Source organism: Monodon monoceros, unplaced genomic scaffold, assembly GCF_005190385.1.
Source record: "Monodon monoceros isolate NGI ecotype Baffin Bay Population unplaced genomic scaffold, NGI_Narwhal_1 Super_Scaffold_15, whole genome shotgun sequence".
Classification (NCBI taxonomy): domain Eukaryota; kingdom Metazoa; phylum Chordata; class Mammalia; order Artiodactyla; family Monodontidae; genus Monodon; species Monodon monoceros.
The window spans coordinates 11,316,202-11,330,375 of NW_021703771.1; the positions used below are offsets into that span (position 1 = coordinate 11,316,202).

At 41.1% G+C, this 14,174-nt stretch overlaps 1 protein-coding gene across 6 annotated transcripts in view; it reads left to right on the forward strand.

Moving 5' to 3' along the window:
* Positions 1–1,044: 1,044 nt before the first annotated feature.
* The window catches only part of SENP6 (SUMO specific peptidase 6), a 98,940-nt gene continuing 85,810 nt past the window's right edge, over positions 1,045–14,174 (forward strand). For 2 of the 6 annotated variants that reach the window (XM_029223606.1, XM_029223607.1), the window contains exon 1: positions 1,129–1,733. In XM_029223606.1, coding sequence (XP_029079439.1) covers positions 1,682–1,733 — 52 coding nt within the window. In that variant the 5' untranslated portion in view covers positions 1,129–1,681. The other 4 variants (XM_029223608.1, XM_029223605.1, XM_029223611.1 and 1 more) reach the window with 4 other exon arrangements.

Here is a 14,174-nt window from a genome sequence, read left to right on the forward strand (position 1 = left end):
GCAAATGATAAATTATATTCATTATATTACTCTTACTAAATCAATAAAGGTTATTAGTTCATTTTAGGAAAAGATTTTAAAAGAAGTTTTAAACAAAAAGGTTTTCAACTTATGCCTTGGTTAACAGGACAATTAAACTAGTTAGTTCATTCCTCAAAGATTGCACTAAATCATAGTTTATCTTTATCATTTTAATTGCTGTTGAATTTTCATGGGTATGGAGCATAAATTTTTGTTTTTTAAGGAGGGGTAGTGAGGGATTTAAGAAAAGTATTTAATTAGAGGACTACACAGAGTAAGGAGTTGAGTTTCGTGGTGGGACCATGCAACACTTCTTTCCTTTTCTGTATTTTCCAAATTTTCATTAATGAACGTGTCATCTTTGTAATTAAAAGGAAACAAGAAAGTAAAAAGAAAGGCAAAGAAGGAAAAGAAAAACGTACATGACATAGTCACCTGCAATTACAAGGCCTGACTTGTAAGACAGGGGACGGGCTTTGAAGTCTCAGGCACATTAAAGGACAGGATTTTTTTTTTTTACACTGTCATCCAAAGGGTACCGTAGAATCCTCCCTGATGAATTATTTTGAAAACTTCTTTAAAAATGAATGAAGACCACAATCATTTCCCCCACATGTGATCGCGCTACCTCACTCTACCTTTTCTCTTCAATTGGCTACGGTTTAAACCGAAGGCCTCCTCAGAGGAATATGAACTCGGAACATTTCTCAGGCCATCGTGGTGCCACAGAAGCCGAATGCATCGCCGGCCCGGCCCGGAAGCCCAGGTCTGCCATGGGGACCTCGGCGGGCGCTCCCGAGGTCGGACCAAACGTGTGCGGGCCGAGCCGGCACCGTGCTGGGCCGGTGCTACAGAGGGCCGGGCGGCGGGCGCCGCAGCCCGCTCTACCCGCGAGCGAGCTCGGGCTCCTGAGGGCGAGCCGCGCTGGGGGCGACAGGGTCGGCGGCGGGGTGGGGGCGGGGGGGGCGGGGGGGCGAGCGCGTTGTGGCGTCAGCGGCAACCGTGGGGGAGGAGCGGCGGCTGGCGCTGCTGTGGCGACGGACGCGAGGCGGTGGCGGAGGAGACCCACCACTGTCCGCATGGACAGTCGCAGAGGTCTCGGCTGATACATTCGCGTCTGGGCGGGGTGGGCGGACGGCCTTAGCGGCGGCGGCTGTGGCTGCGGCTGCTGAAAGGAGCGGAGGGCCCGGGGGCGCCTGACGGTCGCGGAGACCTCACAAACCCGGGGCGGGGGGTGCGGCCATTTTACGGCCCGGGACTGAGGGAGGCGTGTTTGTGTGCTCGCCCTCAGACTCTCTTCCTGCGGGCCCGCCGCTAGGGGAAGTTTCTCGGGCGGCCTGGGCGGGCGGTGGATGGGGAGTCGCGGGCCGAGAGGCACCGGGCCCGGGAAGCGCCGTCGCCGTCGTCGCCGCTCGCGTTTGCCCGGCGGAGCCTGAGGAGCCCAGGCCGCGGGTCTCGCCGCCCGCCCGCGGATAGGCCCGGGAGCCGGCCTGCTTTTGTGTAGGCCCGTCCGGACGGGGGAGCGCCGCCCGCCTGACGGCCGAGTCTTAGGCCCGCAACCCTGCGGCGGCTAACCTCCTGCGGCGCGGCCCCTCATCCCGGCGAACGCGGCGGCGGTGTGGGCCATGGATTAGGGAGGCGGCGGCGTGGGAGGAGGAAGATGGCGGCTGGCAAGAGCGACGGCAGCGCCGGGGAGATTACTTTTCTAGAAGGTACATCAATTTCTGCCCTCGAGGGGCTGGGGGTGGGGAACTACAGGAAAATGTGGGCCCCTGATTCCCGGCTATTCAGGTGTGGGCGCCGGCTGGGTTTGGGGGGCTCCGGGGCGCTGGCGGGCGCGCTGGGTCCGAGTCCGTGCGAGCTAGGGGCTCGGCCGGGAGCCGGGAGGCCGAGGGGGCGTCGGTGGACCGGCCGGGAGCCGGAGTTGATGCGTGTCCTTTGAGAGTGTACGCGTGTCTTTGACATGTTTTTTCTTTTTTTGGTTTCTCCGTGGTGGCCTAAGGAGAGCAGATTACGCTCGGGTCTCGTTTGGTGTTCATGGAAAGTTTCAAATCGCTAAGGTTGGGTGAAATCGGGGGCCAGTCCACGTAGGGAGGGGAGAGGTAGTTTCCTGAGGTTGTTTTATACGCCCGTCCCCGTCTTTCTTTTTTCGCGGAGCTTCAGGCTTCCTCTTGCAGCCAGCATTCAGATTAGGCCTGGCTCTGTCAGGTAATCTTACGAAATGTGTTTTGTTAACGATATTTTAGAAAATAATTTATCGGAAAAAAAGAGAACGAGATTCACAGTGTCAATTTTGGGACAGTCACCCAAGCTGATAGACGAAGTTTGAGTGGTTACATTTTAATTCATTTGTGAGGGGAAGTTAAACATTTGCTGCAGGCGGACTAAGCCAGTCGTAAGTAAGAAAAGCCATCTATTATTGTTGGGGATAATGGGTAACAGTATTGGCTCTTGGCCCACATATAAGGATCCCTAAAATACGGCTAAATTCGTTGTCGTTGTGGAACTCTCAACGTTTATTGCGTAATTCGACTGTGAATTCACCGTTTGTGCCGGTAATTAGGTTTATAAATATGTTTGGGAGAGCGGGTTTATGAGTGTGGGTCTATCTGCTGTGCGGTGACTTAAAAAAAGATTTAACTCCTCTTCGGATAATGTTGCAAAGATGAATTTCATATGGGGTAAAAGGAGTACTTTAAAGATAACTAGTTGGAAACATTTCTGAATTAAGAAAGTACAACTTCACTGTGGTACAAGGTCCTCTAAGAGGGTGTGTGGAAGGGTGGGTATGCTGAGTTCACAGTTTTATTAACTGCACCTGGAACAGGGCCTGGAACACAGTAGGTACTCAGTATTAGGCTAATGAACAAATGGGTACTAATGGAGCTGAGTGGGAAAAGAAACCTTAATTTTCTTAATCTTCCTTGGAGTGTAGCAGAGCCAAAAACAAAAATTTACCTTGTGTGCAAACCAGCCTTTATTTAAAAGTGATGAGAGTTTTATATGAGATTTGTGGTAAGAAGGTGTGGAAAACTTGCAAGTTTTTCTGGGTTCACTTCGTATTTCTTTTATTCTCTCTCCATTCTTGTTTGGGCAGAATGGTTACCTGTCAGGGGCTGAGAGTGGTGCAGCTTGTGTTACAGGTGGTGCTATGTGATGAACATAGGGAGAATAGAAAGAGCATAAATAAGGCCAACAGATACAAGGCCAATGTGAAATTTAAAACTGTTGCTTTTAGTTTATTCTAACTTAAGGGTCTGTGAATTGCTCTAGGGGTTAAACTTGAGTTTCGCCATGTCTCCTTCAGCATGCTCAGAAAGCAAGTGAATGGTACCTTGTTTAGAATATGAGCATAAGGGAGAGCAGGCATTTCAGTTTTTCATATACTGTACTGAATCTCTTGAAATAAATGGAATGATATTTAGTACTTGTATTTTTTGTGTTTAATATTTTGTATTTAATTCTTTTGGTTCTTTACACTTTTAATGATAAAATACTCCAATATAGCTTGCCAGATATTTATTCATCAAATATTTATAGTGGCCTACTCTGTACTAGGCACTTTACCAAGGTGAACACAGCAGTGCATAAGACAGTTAGGGTCCTTGCCTTTATGGGACTTACATTTTAGTGGGAGGGACTTTTTATAAATAAGTAAAAGTTAATCCATTTAAAACACTCTTACCCCATTTTTTCCACATAGTTTCCTTCTTCACTTTATTTAGATCTGCTCAGACCTGACAACCTACTTACAGTGTCATGCTGCCACACATGTACAAACACATGGTATTCCCTTTAACTTTTATTTTTCATGGTAGCACTTTTCACATGATAAATTTATGTCTTCATGTTTTTTAGTCCTATTAAAATATAAGCTCCGTGAAAGCAATGGCTTTCTCTTTTCACCATCATATTTCTTGCATGTGGAGCATATTTATTTGTTGTTAGTGAAATAAACAGGGTGATAATAGTGTGATAAAGGCTATGGAAGAAAAATACAGAGCAGTGGATGAATGAGAAAGCCATTTTACAGTGTTAAAGTCAAGAAAGGCCTTACTGAGGTCACACGTGTATTAAGGTAATACCTTAACTGTGGGACTAGAGTATGACAGAGGGCATGATGTCTCTAAAGGTTCCAAGATGATATAGGATTCCATTTGTTTAAAAAAAGGAGGTCATTATGGCTGAAACATAGCAAGCAAAGAAGAGAGTGATATGAAAGAGAGGTAGCAGATCATGCAAGATCATGAATTTTTATTTGATTCTAAGAAGTAGGAAGTCATTGAAGAGTTTGGGACAAAGGAGCGTAATGATACGGTTTATCTTTGTTTTAAAAAACACCGCTTTGCTCCTGGAGTGAGTTAGAGGAGAGCAAGAGTAAAAGCAGGGGTATTAGTTAGGAGAGTATTGTAGCAGTCTGAAAAATAGATGGGCTTGGATTAGGATGGTAGCAGTGGCAATTGGGGAAGAGGAGTGGATAGATCGAAGATCCGTTTGGATGTAGAGCTTACAGGACTTCCTGATGCATTGCATATTGAGGATCAGAGTAAGGGAGGAATCAAAGATGACTCCTAGGGTTTTGGTTTGAGGTGTTGCAGGGGGGCGCGGGATTCCATTCACTGAGATGGAGTAGACTGGCAGAGGAATGAGAAGTAAGTTAATAGCTCTGCTTTGGACTCCTTAAGTTTGAGGTGCTTGTTTGTTGTCCATTTTCTAAATTATGTTTTACATTCTTATAACATATTAAGTAAAAAACTAATTCCATTTCCTTTTCTGGCTTCTTTAGGGAAAAGAGACCTATTGGTTACTATTGTACTTTATTTTGTTGGTATGGTATCACACTGAAATTGTGTGAATTTAATTAGGCCACAGCTTGTATTGAATTTTTTCTTTCCCCTCTTTGATTTGTTTCTTTCTCTTCTATTCACTTAAGGTTGTCTTCTGCACCTTTTCCACTTGTGATAGCTAGTTTGGCAGATTTCTCTTTTGTTTATTCATTCAAAGGATATTTATTGAGCAACTGTAACATTGTAGGTACTGTGCTGAGAGTCACAGTGGGGGAGGGAAGGCGGTTTCCCCTTGGAGTTTCCAGTCCAGTGAGGGGAGTCAGTAATCAAATAAGCATACTTGTAAGTGTAAAATTTCAACTGTCAAGTGCAACCAAAGGGGATTATTTGTAATAATGAGAATTTGATCTAATCAGGGCAGTTTGAAGGGTGAATAGGAGAGGGAAGGGTGGAGAGATAGAGCTTTCCAGCCAGGGGGAATACAATAGAGGAAGCATGGCACGTTTAGGGAACTGAAAGGACAGTGTGGTGCTAGTAAGGAGAGTGGTACAAGATAAGACTGGAGGTTAACATCATCAGCTTTGTTTCAGAAAAGGTCATTGGCTCCCACATGGAAATAGCTCTAGAGAGGGGCAGAAGATTGTTGTCGAGATCAGCTAGACTTGTAGTATAGGGCAAAGGTGACGGTAGTTAGCTCGTTCTTGTAACCTTTCTTTTGATATTCTCCCCCTTCTTTTCTCCTCTGGCAAGTCTACCTCCTCTCTCATTTCTTTTTCTTTATTATACTGTTCTTGTTCATTCTAGCTTTCCCATTACCTTTTTTCTTCTACCAACTAATTGCTTCACCAATATTTTCTCCCATTTTTTCTGCTTTCGCTTTCATATGTATGTATGTGTGGGTGTGTGTATTTCCTACTTTGTTTTCGTTCTTTTAATGCTTGCCTTCTCTTATTTGAATTCTAGTTTTTGTTGTCTTTCACTTACTACTTTTCTTTTTCTAGGTATTAGCTGATTGTTCTTGATATTCTAGATTGACTAGTGTAGTGAGAGAGAATAGAATGAAGTTATGTATTCCATATGTCTAGACTTCTGTAAGTTAATTGTTCCTGTTGCCATTACAAAAGTATGTTGAGTGTTTGAAATCAAGTGGTGTAGAGGGGTTATATGACCTAGAGCAAGTAAGTGGGGCAGTCAGAACTGGAGCTTGGGACCTGTCCTATAGCCTTAACCTCCTTCAGCATTTCCTTCCTTCTTTCCTCCCTCCTTCCCTTCTTTATCCCTTTGCTTTCCCATTCTTCTTACCTATTTAACCTTGGGGGTGGGAGTGGACAAGAGACAGGAAAATAATAGGGAGTTATGGGGAGTTACCATTTACTGATGAAGCAGCGCTCTAAGAGGGCAAAAGCTGAAGCCACAGGTCTCTTAAGGCCCAACTTCAGAAATTATACAGTGTCACTTCTGTCACATTCGAGTGGCCAGAAGGCCACAGAGCCAGCCCAGATTCAAGAGGAGGGGGAGGAGAACCATCACTCAGCAGGAACAGTGGGAAAGAATTTGCAGCCATCTTTAATCCATGCAGCCATCTTTCCTCTCCCAAACCTCCCTGTTTTTGGGTTTTTTTTTTTTTAATACTTTCAACAAAGTCATAGTATTTCTTAAACTTGAAAATGACAGTTCTTTTGAGATCCAAAAATTTCTAATTTCTGGACAGTTTAGGAAGCCAAAGGAAGAGAACAAACTAGACCACACGTTTGTAATTTGTTTCAAAGGTATAAATAGCAACATAAACAGTCATTGGTTAACTTTCCTTTGATTAGGGACTGATTCAAGAATTTCTGAAACCAAGCAAGCATAAGTAAGAAGAAAAGAGGAAGAATGTTAGGAACTTTTCCTTCCTTTTTTTCTTTCATTCAGTGATGTCTGGGTCATGGTGGAGTTGTTATTGTTATCTTTCTCATTTTCATTACCTAAACTCTTAGAAACATGGTCACCACTATTTACAGTATTAAAAATTAAACATTATCTTGATACAAAACACAACAGTTAATCCATAAAGTCAGAGGCAGACTGTTGATCACAATTACAACCCACTTCATTTGCACACTTAGGTCACATTACTTGCAGTGATGCAACAATGGATGATGCATTATTGTGAGCTGCAAATTATGGTTGCCTACATCACCTAAAAAACAGAAAGTAGATATGTAGTATCCATTTGACCCTAAAAACAGTGTTACTTTTAGCCCGTTTTTTTGGCTACCTTAGGGTCTTGTACTTCTCAGAGCCTTCTGCATCCATCACCAGCAATTAGGACCTCTTTTGTCTCCTGGCTAAAATTGGAACAGTCCTAGGCAAATTGGAACATGTGGACACTCTGCCTTGTCCCACGTTAACAGCAACTACTTTGAGGCCGTCTGAAACTATAGGCTTGAAAAGTAAGACAGCAAGCCATATTCTGACCTTGTTTTGGGAGAATTTTGTTTTTTTTGCGGTATGCGGGCCTCTCACTGTTGTGGCCTTTCCCGTTGCGGAGCACAGGCTCCGGATGCGCGGGCTCAGCGGCCATGGCTCACGGGCCCAGCTGCCCTGCGGCATGTGGGATCCTCCCGGACCAGGGCACGAACCTGTGTCCCCTGCATCGGCAGGCGGGACTCTCAACCACTGTGCCACCAGGGAAGCCCTCAGAGAGTTTTTTTGTTGTTGTTATTTCAAATACATTTCATGCTTGGTTTTGAATATGAGGGTTTTTTTCTCCCACATTAACTGCGTTACAATCTTTGAAATATAGCAGGGAGAAAAAAACCAAACAGTGCTGGTGTACAGTGTATAACAAGTGTACTTTTTTCTTTTTTGCAAAGACTGAAGCCATTTTTAAGGACATTAAGAGCTAGAAATTTCCCGAGACTTGTTTGTATACTATGTAATAACTTTGTTGTCTTTCCTATATTAAAAAACAAAAATCTGCAAACTTTCTGCCTCCACAACCTCCTGTGTATGAATCTGCCACTAAATCTTGGAGACATGGTGAAAATACTGCCTTTTACCACCATGACCTCTGGTGACTCTGTCTTCATGGAAACCAATATATCTTCTCTGCCTCTGAAATTCCTATGCCACTGTTTGGATGAGGAGGGATTCCATATTTTGGCATTTAAACTTCTTTCTTCAGTTCAGGTTTGTCTCCATTCTCTATTATCACAGGAAATAAAAAACACTGATTTAATTTTGTCAGTATAGCAATTAAGTCTGCAAATCTTCATCAGCGTTTCCTTTACAAGTTTGAGTACCAACTCCTGAGTCTCCTTGTCTTCACTGTTCTTAGGCTTTACCTGTTTTTCAAGTTTATCTTCTTTTAATTTAAGTTTAATTACGACACTGTCAATTTTCTCCTTGTTGAATGATGCATTTGCACTTTCAGAATTAAAGTGTTTCATTGGTCCATCTCATTGAATACTGTTCCCCTGCCATCTTGATGGTGTTCTCCCCTTTCCTTGGAGCAGAAGGAGCATTTGGAGCCACTTGTCTCTCGCGATCATTTCTTAGGTTATTCGTTTTCTCTCTTTGGAACTTTGTGTGCTTGTGATAACTATATTTTAGAGATTGTGTATTCTGTGTGAAGATAGAACCAACTGCATTACTTTGGGGTAAGGTACCCACTGCTTGGTATTTCCATTCCATAGAAGATCAAGATGCTTCCAGCAACACCAACAGCATCAAACTGCTGCCTGATGTTGGCCTTGATCAGAGCTAACTTACGCCAGCATCCTGCCGAAAGAGCCATAGAAACCCACTGAATGGAATGAAGAGGTAGATAAACTGAGGGAACACTGAACAATAGCTGGATCCTGAGGCAAAGAATATTGTGCTTTTGGTGGTTCACAGAGAAGTCTAATATTATTCCCAAGGATATAATATATTCAGACTTCATCTTCAGATAGTATTGGACAGTCTATTGGTCTGTCTCCTGTATCAAAAAATAAAGGTTGTATAGATTAGGAATTTAAGAAAACTCACCTCAGCTGGGTGATTTTTCTGCTTCATGAAGCGCCTGTGGGGGTTATTCAGTGGCAGCTTGGCTGGCCTGGAGGCTCCAAGACAGCTTTATTCAAATGTCTGACTCTGGCCGGTATGGAAAGTTGGGCCCTTCCTTCTTCATGTGGTCTCTGCAGCGGGGTACCCATACTTGTAACATGGTGGCTTAGGGCTCCACGAGACTGCCTGTGGAGAATCTTGACAGGTTCTTGAGAAAGACGGGGGCTAAAGCACTACAGAGCCACCTAAAATTGCTTTATTGAGATTTCCTGACGTTTGCATTTAATTCGCTCTTTACGTTTTCTTTTACTGCTTTTATATTTCTAAGTTGCAGAAGTTAACTTCTGTCTCCGTGATCCTTTTTTAAAAATTCTATTTTTTATTATTGTAAAACCTTATCAATAAAAAATTATTAGGAAATATTTCATATCTGTGGAATATAAAGCATAATATAGCAAAAGCTCATGTTCTACTTCCTAGCCTAAAGAAAACATTACTAATACAGTTGAAGCTGGTCTGAACCCTTTCTTTTTTTTTTAATTTTAAAAAATTTTTTAAAGAAATTTATTTATTTTTGGCCGCGTTGGGTCTTCGTTGCTGCACGCGGGCTTTCTCTAGTTGCGGCGAGCGGGGGCTACTCTTCGTTGCAGTGCGCGGGCTTCTCATTGCGGTGCTTCTCTTGTTGCGGAGCACGGGCTCTACGTGTGCGGGCTTCAGTAGTTGTGGCTCCCGGGCTCTAGAGCGCAGGCTCAGTAGTTGTGGCGCGCAGGCTTAGTTGCTCCACAGCACGTGAATCTTCCTGGACCAGGGCTTGAACCTGTGTCCCCTGCATTGGCAGGCAGATTCTTAACCACTGTGCCACCAGGGAACTCCCGAACCCTTTCTTTTTTGCATCTTTCTGCCTCCTTTCCAGGGGTAACCACCATCGTTAATTTGGTAGTTATCATTCCCATACATTTCTTTGTACTTTATGTTCTTATCTCTGAACCTGTGTATGTGTACAAATTGTTTTGAATGTTTAGAATATTTTATAAATCATGGCATACTGTATTCTGTAATTTGCTTTTCATTCTTGCAGCATTGTTTGAGAAATTAAATTATGTTGATAAGAATAGGTCTAGTGCTTTGTCATAGTATGAATATACTACCTTTTATTTATGCATTTCCTTTTTTGTGGGAATTAGGTTGTATCTAATTTTTTACTATTACATACATTGCTACTATGAATATTTTAGTATGTCTCATATTGCTACTGTGAACTTTTTTTAAAGTATATTTCCTTGTGCACATGTGTGTGTTTCTCTAGAGCAGGGGTCAGCAAACTTTTTCTGTAAAGGGCTAGTGAATATCTTACCCTTTGCATTCCAAACAGTCTGTCACAATTACTCAGTGCTGCCAGTTTAGCAAGAAGGCAGTTACAGATAATACATAAGCAAATGAGTGTGGCTGTGTGCCAGTAAACCTTTTTGAACACTGAAATTTGAATTTTATATAATTTTCTTGTAACATGAAGCATTAGTCTTTTTTGATTTTTTGTTTTCCCCCCTAGCCATTTAAAAATGTAAAAGCCGTATTCTTAGCTTGTGGGCCTTATAAAATCAAGCAGCAGGCCAGATTTGGCTGGGCCATACTTTACTAACATCTGATCTAGGGTATTTCTTAGCAATGGAATTATCAGGTCATGTGCAATTTCAGCTTCACCTAAGTATTGCCAAATTGATCTCCAAAGTGCTTTCACTAGCACTTTTTAAGTTTTCTGTTTATACACATCATTACCCACTTAATAATGTCTGATGTTTTAGTTTTTGCCAGTCTGATGTGGTTATCAGATGGTGGTTTGAATTTGTAATACTCTGGTTTATAGTGAGATTGAGTATCTTTATTACTGTGTTTTTAAAAATTGTTCATTGTTCATTGAATATTCAAAAAATATTGAGTGCCAACCTAGAGGTAATCCCTATTCTATGTGCCTGTGGTGTGTGAGTAAACTAAACAAAATACTCTATGAGTTTCTTTTTGTTTTTTGGGTTATTTTGTGTGTTTCCTCAGTTCTTAGTTGCTCATGTTTTCTGCACGTTTTGTTCTGTTGGAATGTTGGGGTTCTTTATATAGTCTGGATAGGAAACCTTGGTTGAATTACGTGTATTGAACATACATCTTACAGAATTATTACTTGTCTTATTTTTAAACTCATGGAATAATTTTATGAGCAAATTTTTTAAATGTAGTCATTTATTGTTTTTTTCTTAATGTCTTGTGCTTTTTGTGATAGAAGAAATTCTTTGATCTTATTGGTCCCTTATAACTTTACTTTTTTTGGTTTTACTAATCACTGTTCATTTCTTTAGTTTATACGATAGCAGGAGAGTGCCAGTCGGCTGTACAGGTTGGGGTAACAGAATCTGAAAATCTATTTGTAGTGTATCTACTTCTTATGTTTTCTTTACATTTAAAAAAGTTCTTTAAAAAGACTATTAATGGGACTTCCTTGGCGGTCCAGTGGTTAAGACTCTGCTCTTCCACTGCAGGGGGCACGGGCTCGGTCCCTGGTCAGGAAACTTAAGATCCCGCATGCTGCGCAGCATGGCCAAGGAAAAAAAAAAAGACTTTATTAAATACTTGCAAACCATATATCTGATAAGGGGTTAATATCCAAAATATATAAAGAACTCATATAACTCAATAGCAAAAAACCCAAATAATCCAATTAAAAATAGGCAAAGGACTTGAATAGACATTTTTTCCAAAGAAGACCTACAGATGGCCAACAGATAGATACCTGAAAAGGTGCTCAACATCACTAATTATTAGGGAAATGCCAATCGAAACCACCATGAGATATAACCTCACGCCTGTTAGAATGGTTATTATGAAACCATGGTGACCATGTGCTGTTGGTGGGAGTGTAGATTGGTGCAGCCACTATGGAAAACAGTATGGAGGTTCCTCAGGAGATTAAAAGTAGAACTACCATATGATCCAGCAATTCTACTTATGTGAATATATCTGAAGGAAACAAAAACACTATGTTGAAGAGATATCTGTGCCCCCCTGTTCAGTAGCCGAGACATGGATACAATCTAACTGTCAATGAGTGGAAGAACGGATAAATATGTTGTGTATATATACAATGGACTATTATTCAGACATAAAAGGGAGAGAAATCCTGCCATTTGTGACAACATGGGTGGACCCTGAGAGCATTATGCTAAGTGAAATAAGAATGCTGTGTGATCCCACTTATGTGTGGAATCTTAAAAAAAAAAATCCCAAGCTCATAGAAAAAGAGAACAGATGTGTGGTTACCAGAGGCAGGGCACGGGACGTAGGGGACTTGGATGAAAGTGGTCAAAAGGTACAAACTTCCAGTTACAGGATAAATAAGTACTGGGGTTGTAATGTATAAAATGATGGGTGGCTATAGTTAATACTCCTATAGGGCTTATTTGGAAGGTGTTAGAGTAAATCCTAAGAGTTCTCATCACAAGGAAAGAAACTTTCTTCCTTCATTTCCTTCCTTCCCTTCCCTCTCTTCCCTTTTCTTTCTTTCTTTCCCTAGCTTGCTTTCTTTTCTCTCTTTCCCTCTTTCTCTTTCTCCTTCCTTCTTTTCTCTCTCTCTTTCTTTCTTTCTTTCTTTCTTTCATCTATATGAGTTGATAGATGATAACTGAACATATTATGGTAATCATTTCACAATATATGTAATTGAAGTCATTATGTTGTACACCTTGAACTTATACAGTGCTGCTCAGTTATATATCAGTAAAACTGGGCAGGCAAGACTTGTTTTTGCTTTTTATTTTTCTTTTTTCTAGCCATGCAAAAGAGTTACTTATTTTTTAAGAGCAGTTTTAGTTTCACAGCAAAGCAGAAGGTACAGAGATTTGCCATACACCTCCCACCCCCACATCTGCATAGCCTTCACCAGTGTCAACATCTCCCACCAGAGTGGTACAATTGATAACCCTTCACCGACAAATCATAGTCCGTAGTTTACATTATGGCTCACTCATTGTGTGGTATAGTCTGTGGGTTTGGATAAGTGTGTAATGACATGTATCCATCATTATCATGTCATACGGAGTATTTTCATTGCCATAAAGATCTTCATTGTTCACGTGTTCATCCCTCAGCCCCTCCACCCTCACCTCACCTTGGCAACTACTGATCTTTTTACTATCTCCATAGTTTTGCCTTGCCCAGAATGTCATCTAGTTGAAATCATATAGTTGATCGCCTTTTCAGGTTGGTTTCTTTCACTTAGTAATAGGCATTTAAGGTTCTTCCGTGTCTTTTCATGGCTATTACTAAGTGAGTTCTTGGTATATTTCAGATGTGTTTTTTTTGCAAATATTTTCTCCTAATCTTTGGCTTGTTTTCTAATTTTCTTGGCAGAGCAAAAGGTTTTAATTTTAATGAAGTCCAGTTTATCAGTTCTTTCTTTCATGGATTATACATTTGGTGTTTCATCTAAAGAGTCATCACCATACCTAAGAGTCATCTAGATTTTCTCCTGTGTTATCTTCTAGGAGTTTTATAGTTTTGTATTTTACATTTAGGTCTGTGATCCATTTTGAATTAAATAACTTGCTAAGACTTTGATTGCGATTGCACTGAATTTATTGATAAAGTTGGAAAGAACTGACATCTGGACAGTATTGAGTCTTCCCATTCATGAACATGAAATATCTCTCCATTTTTTTAGTTTTTCTTTCATTTCATTTATCAGTTTTGTAGGTTCCATCATAAAGATTTTGTACATATTCTGTTAGCTTTATAGCTAAGTATTTCATTCTTGGGGGTGCTAATGTGTTACTGTGTTTTTAATTTCACATTTACCTTGCTCATTACTGGTATATAGGAAAGCATTTAATTGTTTTGTATTAACCTTGTATCCTGCAGTCTTACTATAATTGCTTACTAGTTCCAGTAGGGTTTTTTTTTGAGTGATTCTTTCGGATTTTCTACCTAGATGATCATAGTATTCCAGTCTTTCTTTGTCTTTCTTTACCTTGACATGTTTAAAGTATACTGGACAGTTATTTTGTAGTTTGGGTTTGTCTGATGTTTCCTCATGATTAGATTTAGGTTATGAGTTTTTATAAGGAATGCCTTGGTAGTGATCTTTTGTCCTATTACTGGTGAAATTAACTTTGATCATTTAGTGTTTGCCAGATTTCTCCACTGAAAGGTACTATTTCCCCCTTTGTAATTAATAAATATTTTGTGGGAAACTGCTTTGAAGCAATATAAATGACATATTTCTCTTCAGATTTCATCCATTAGTTTTAGCTTCTTTCCATTTATTTATTAGTTTCAGCATTCCTTGATGAT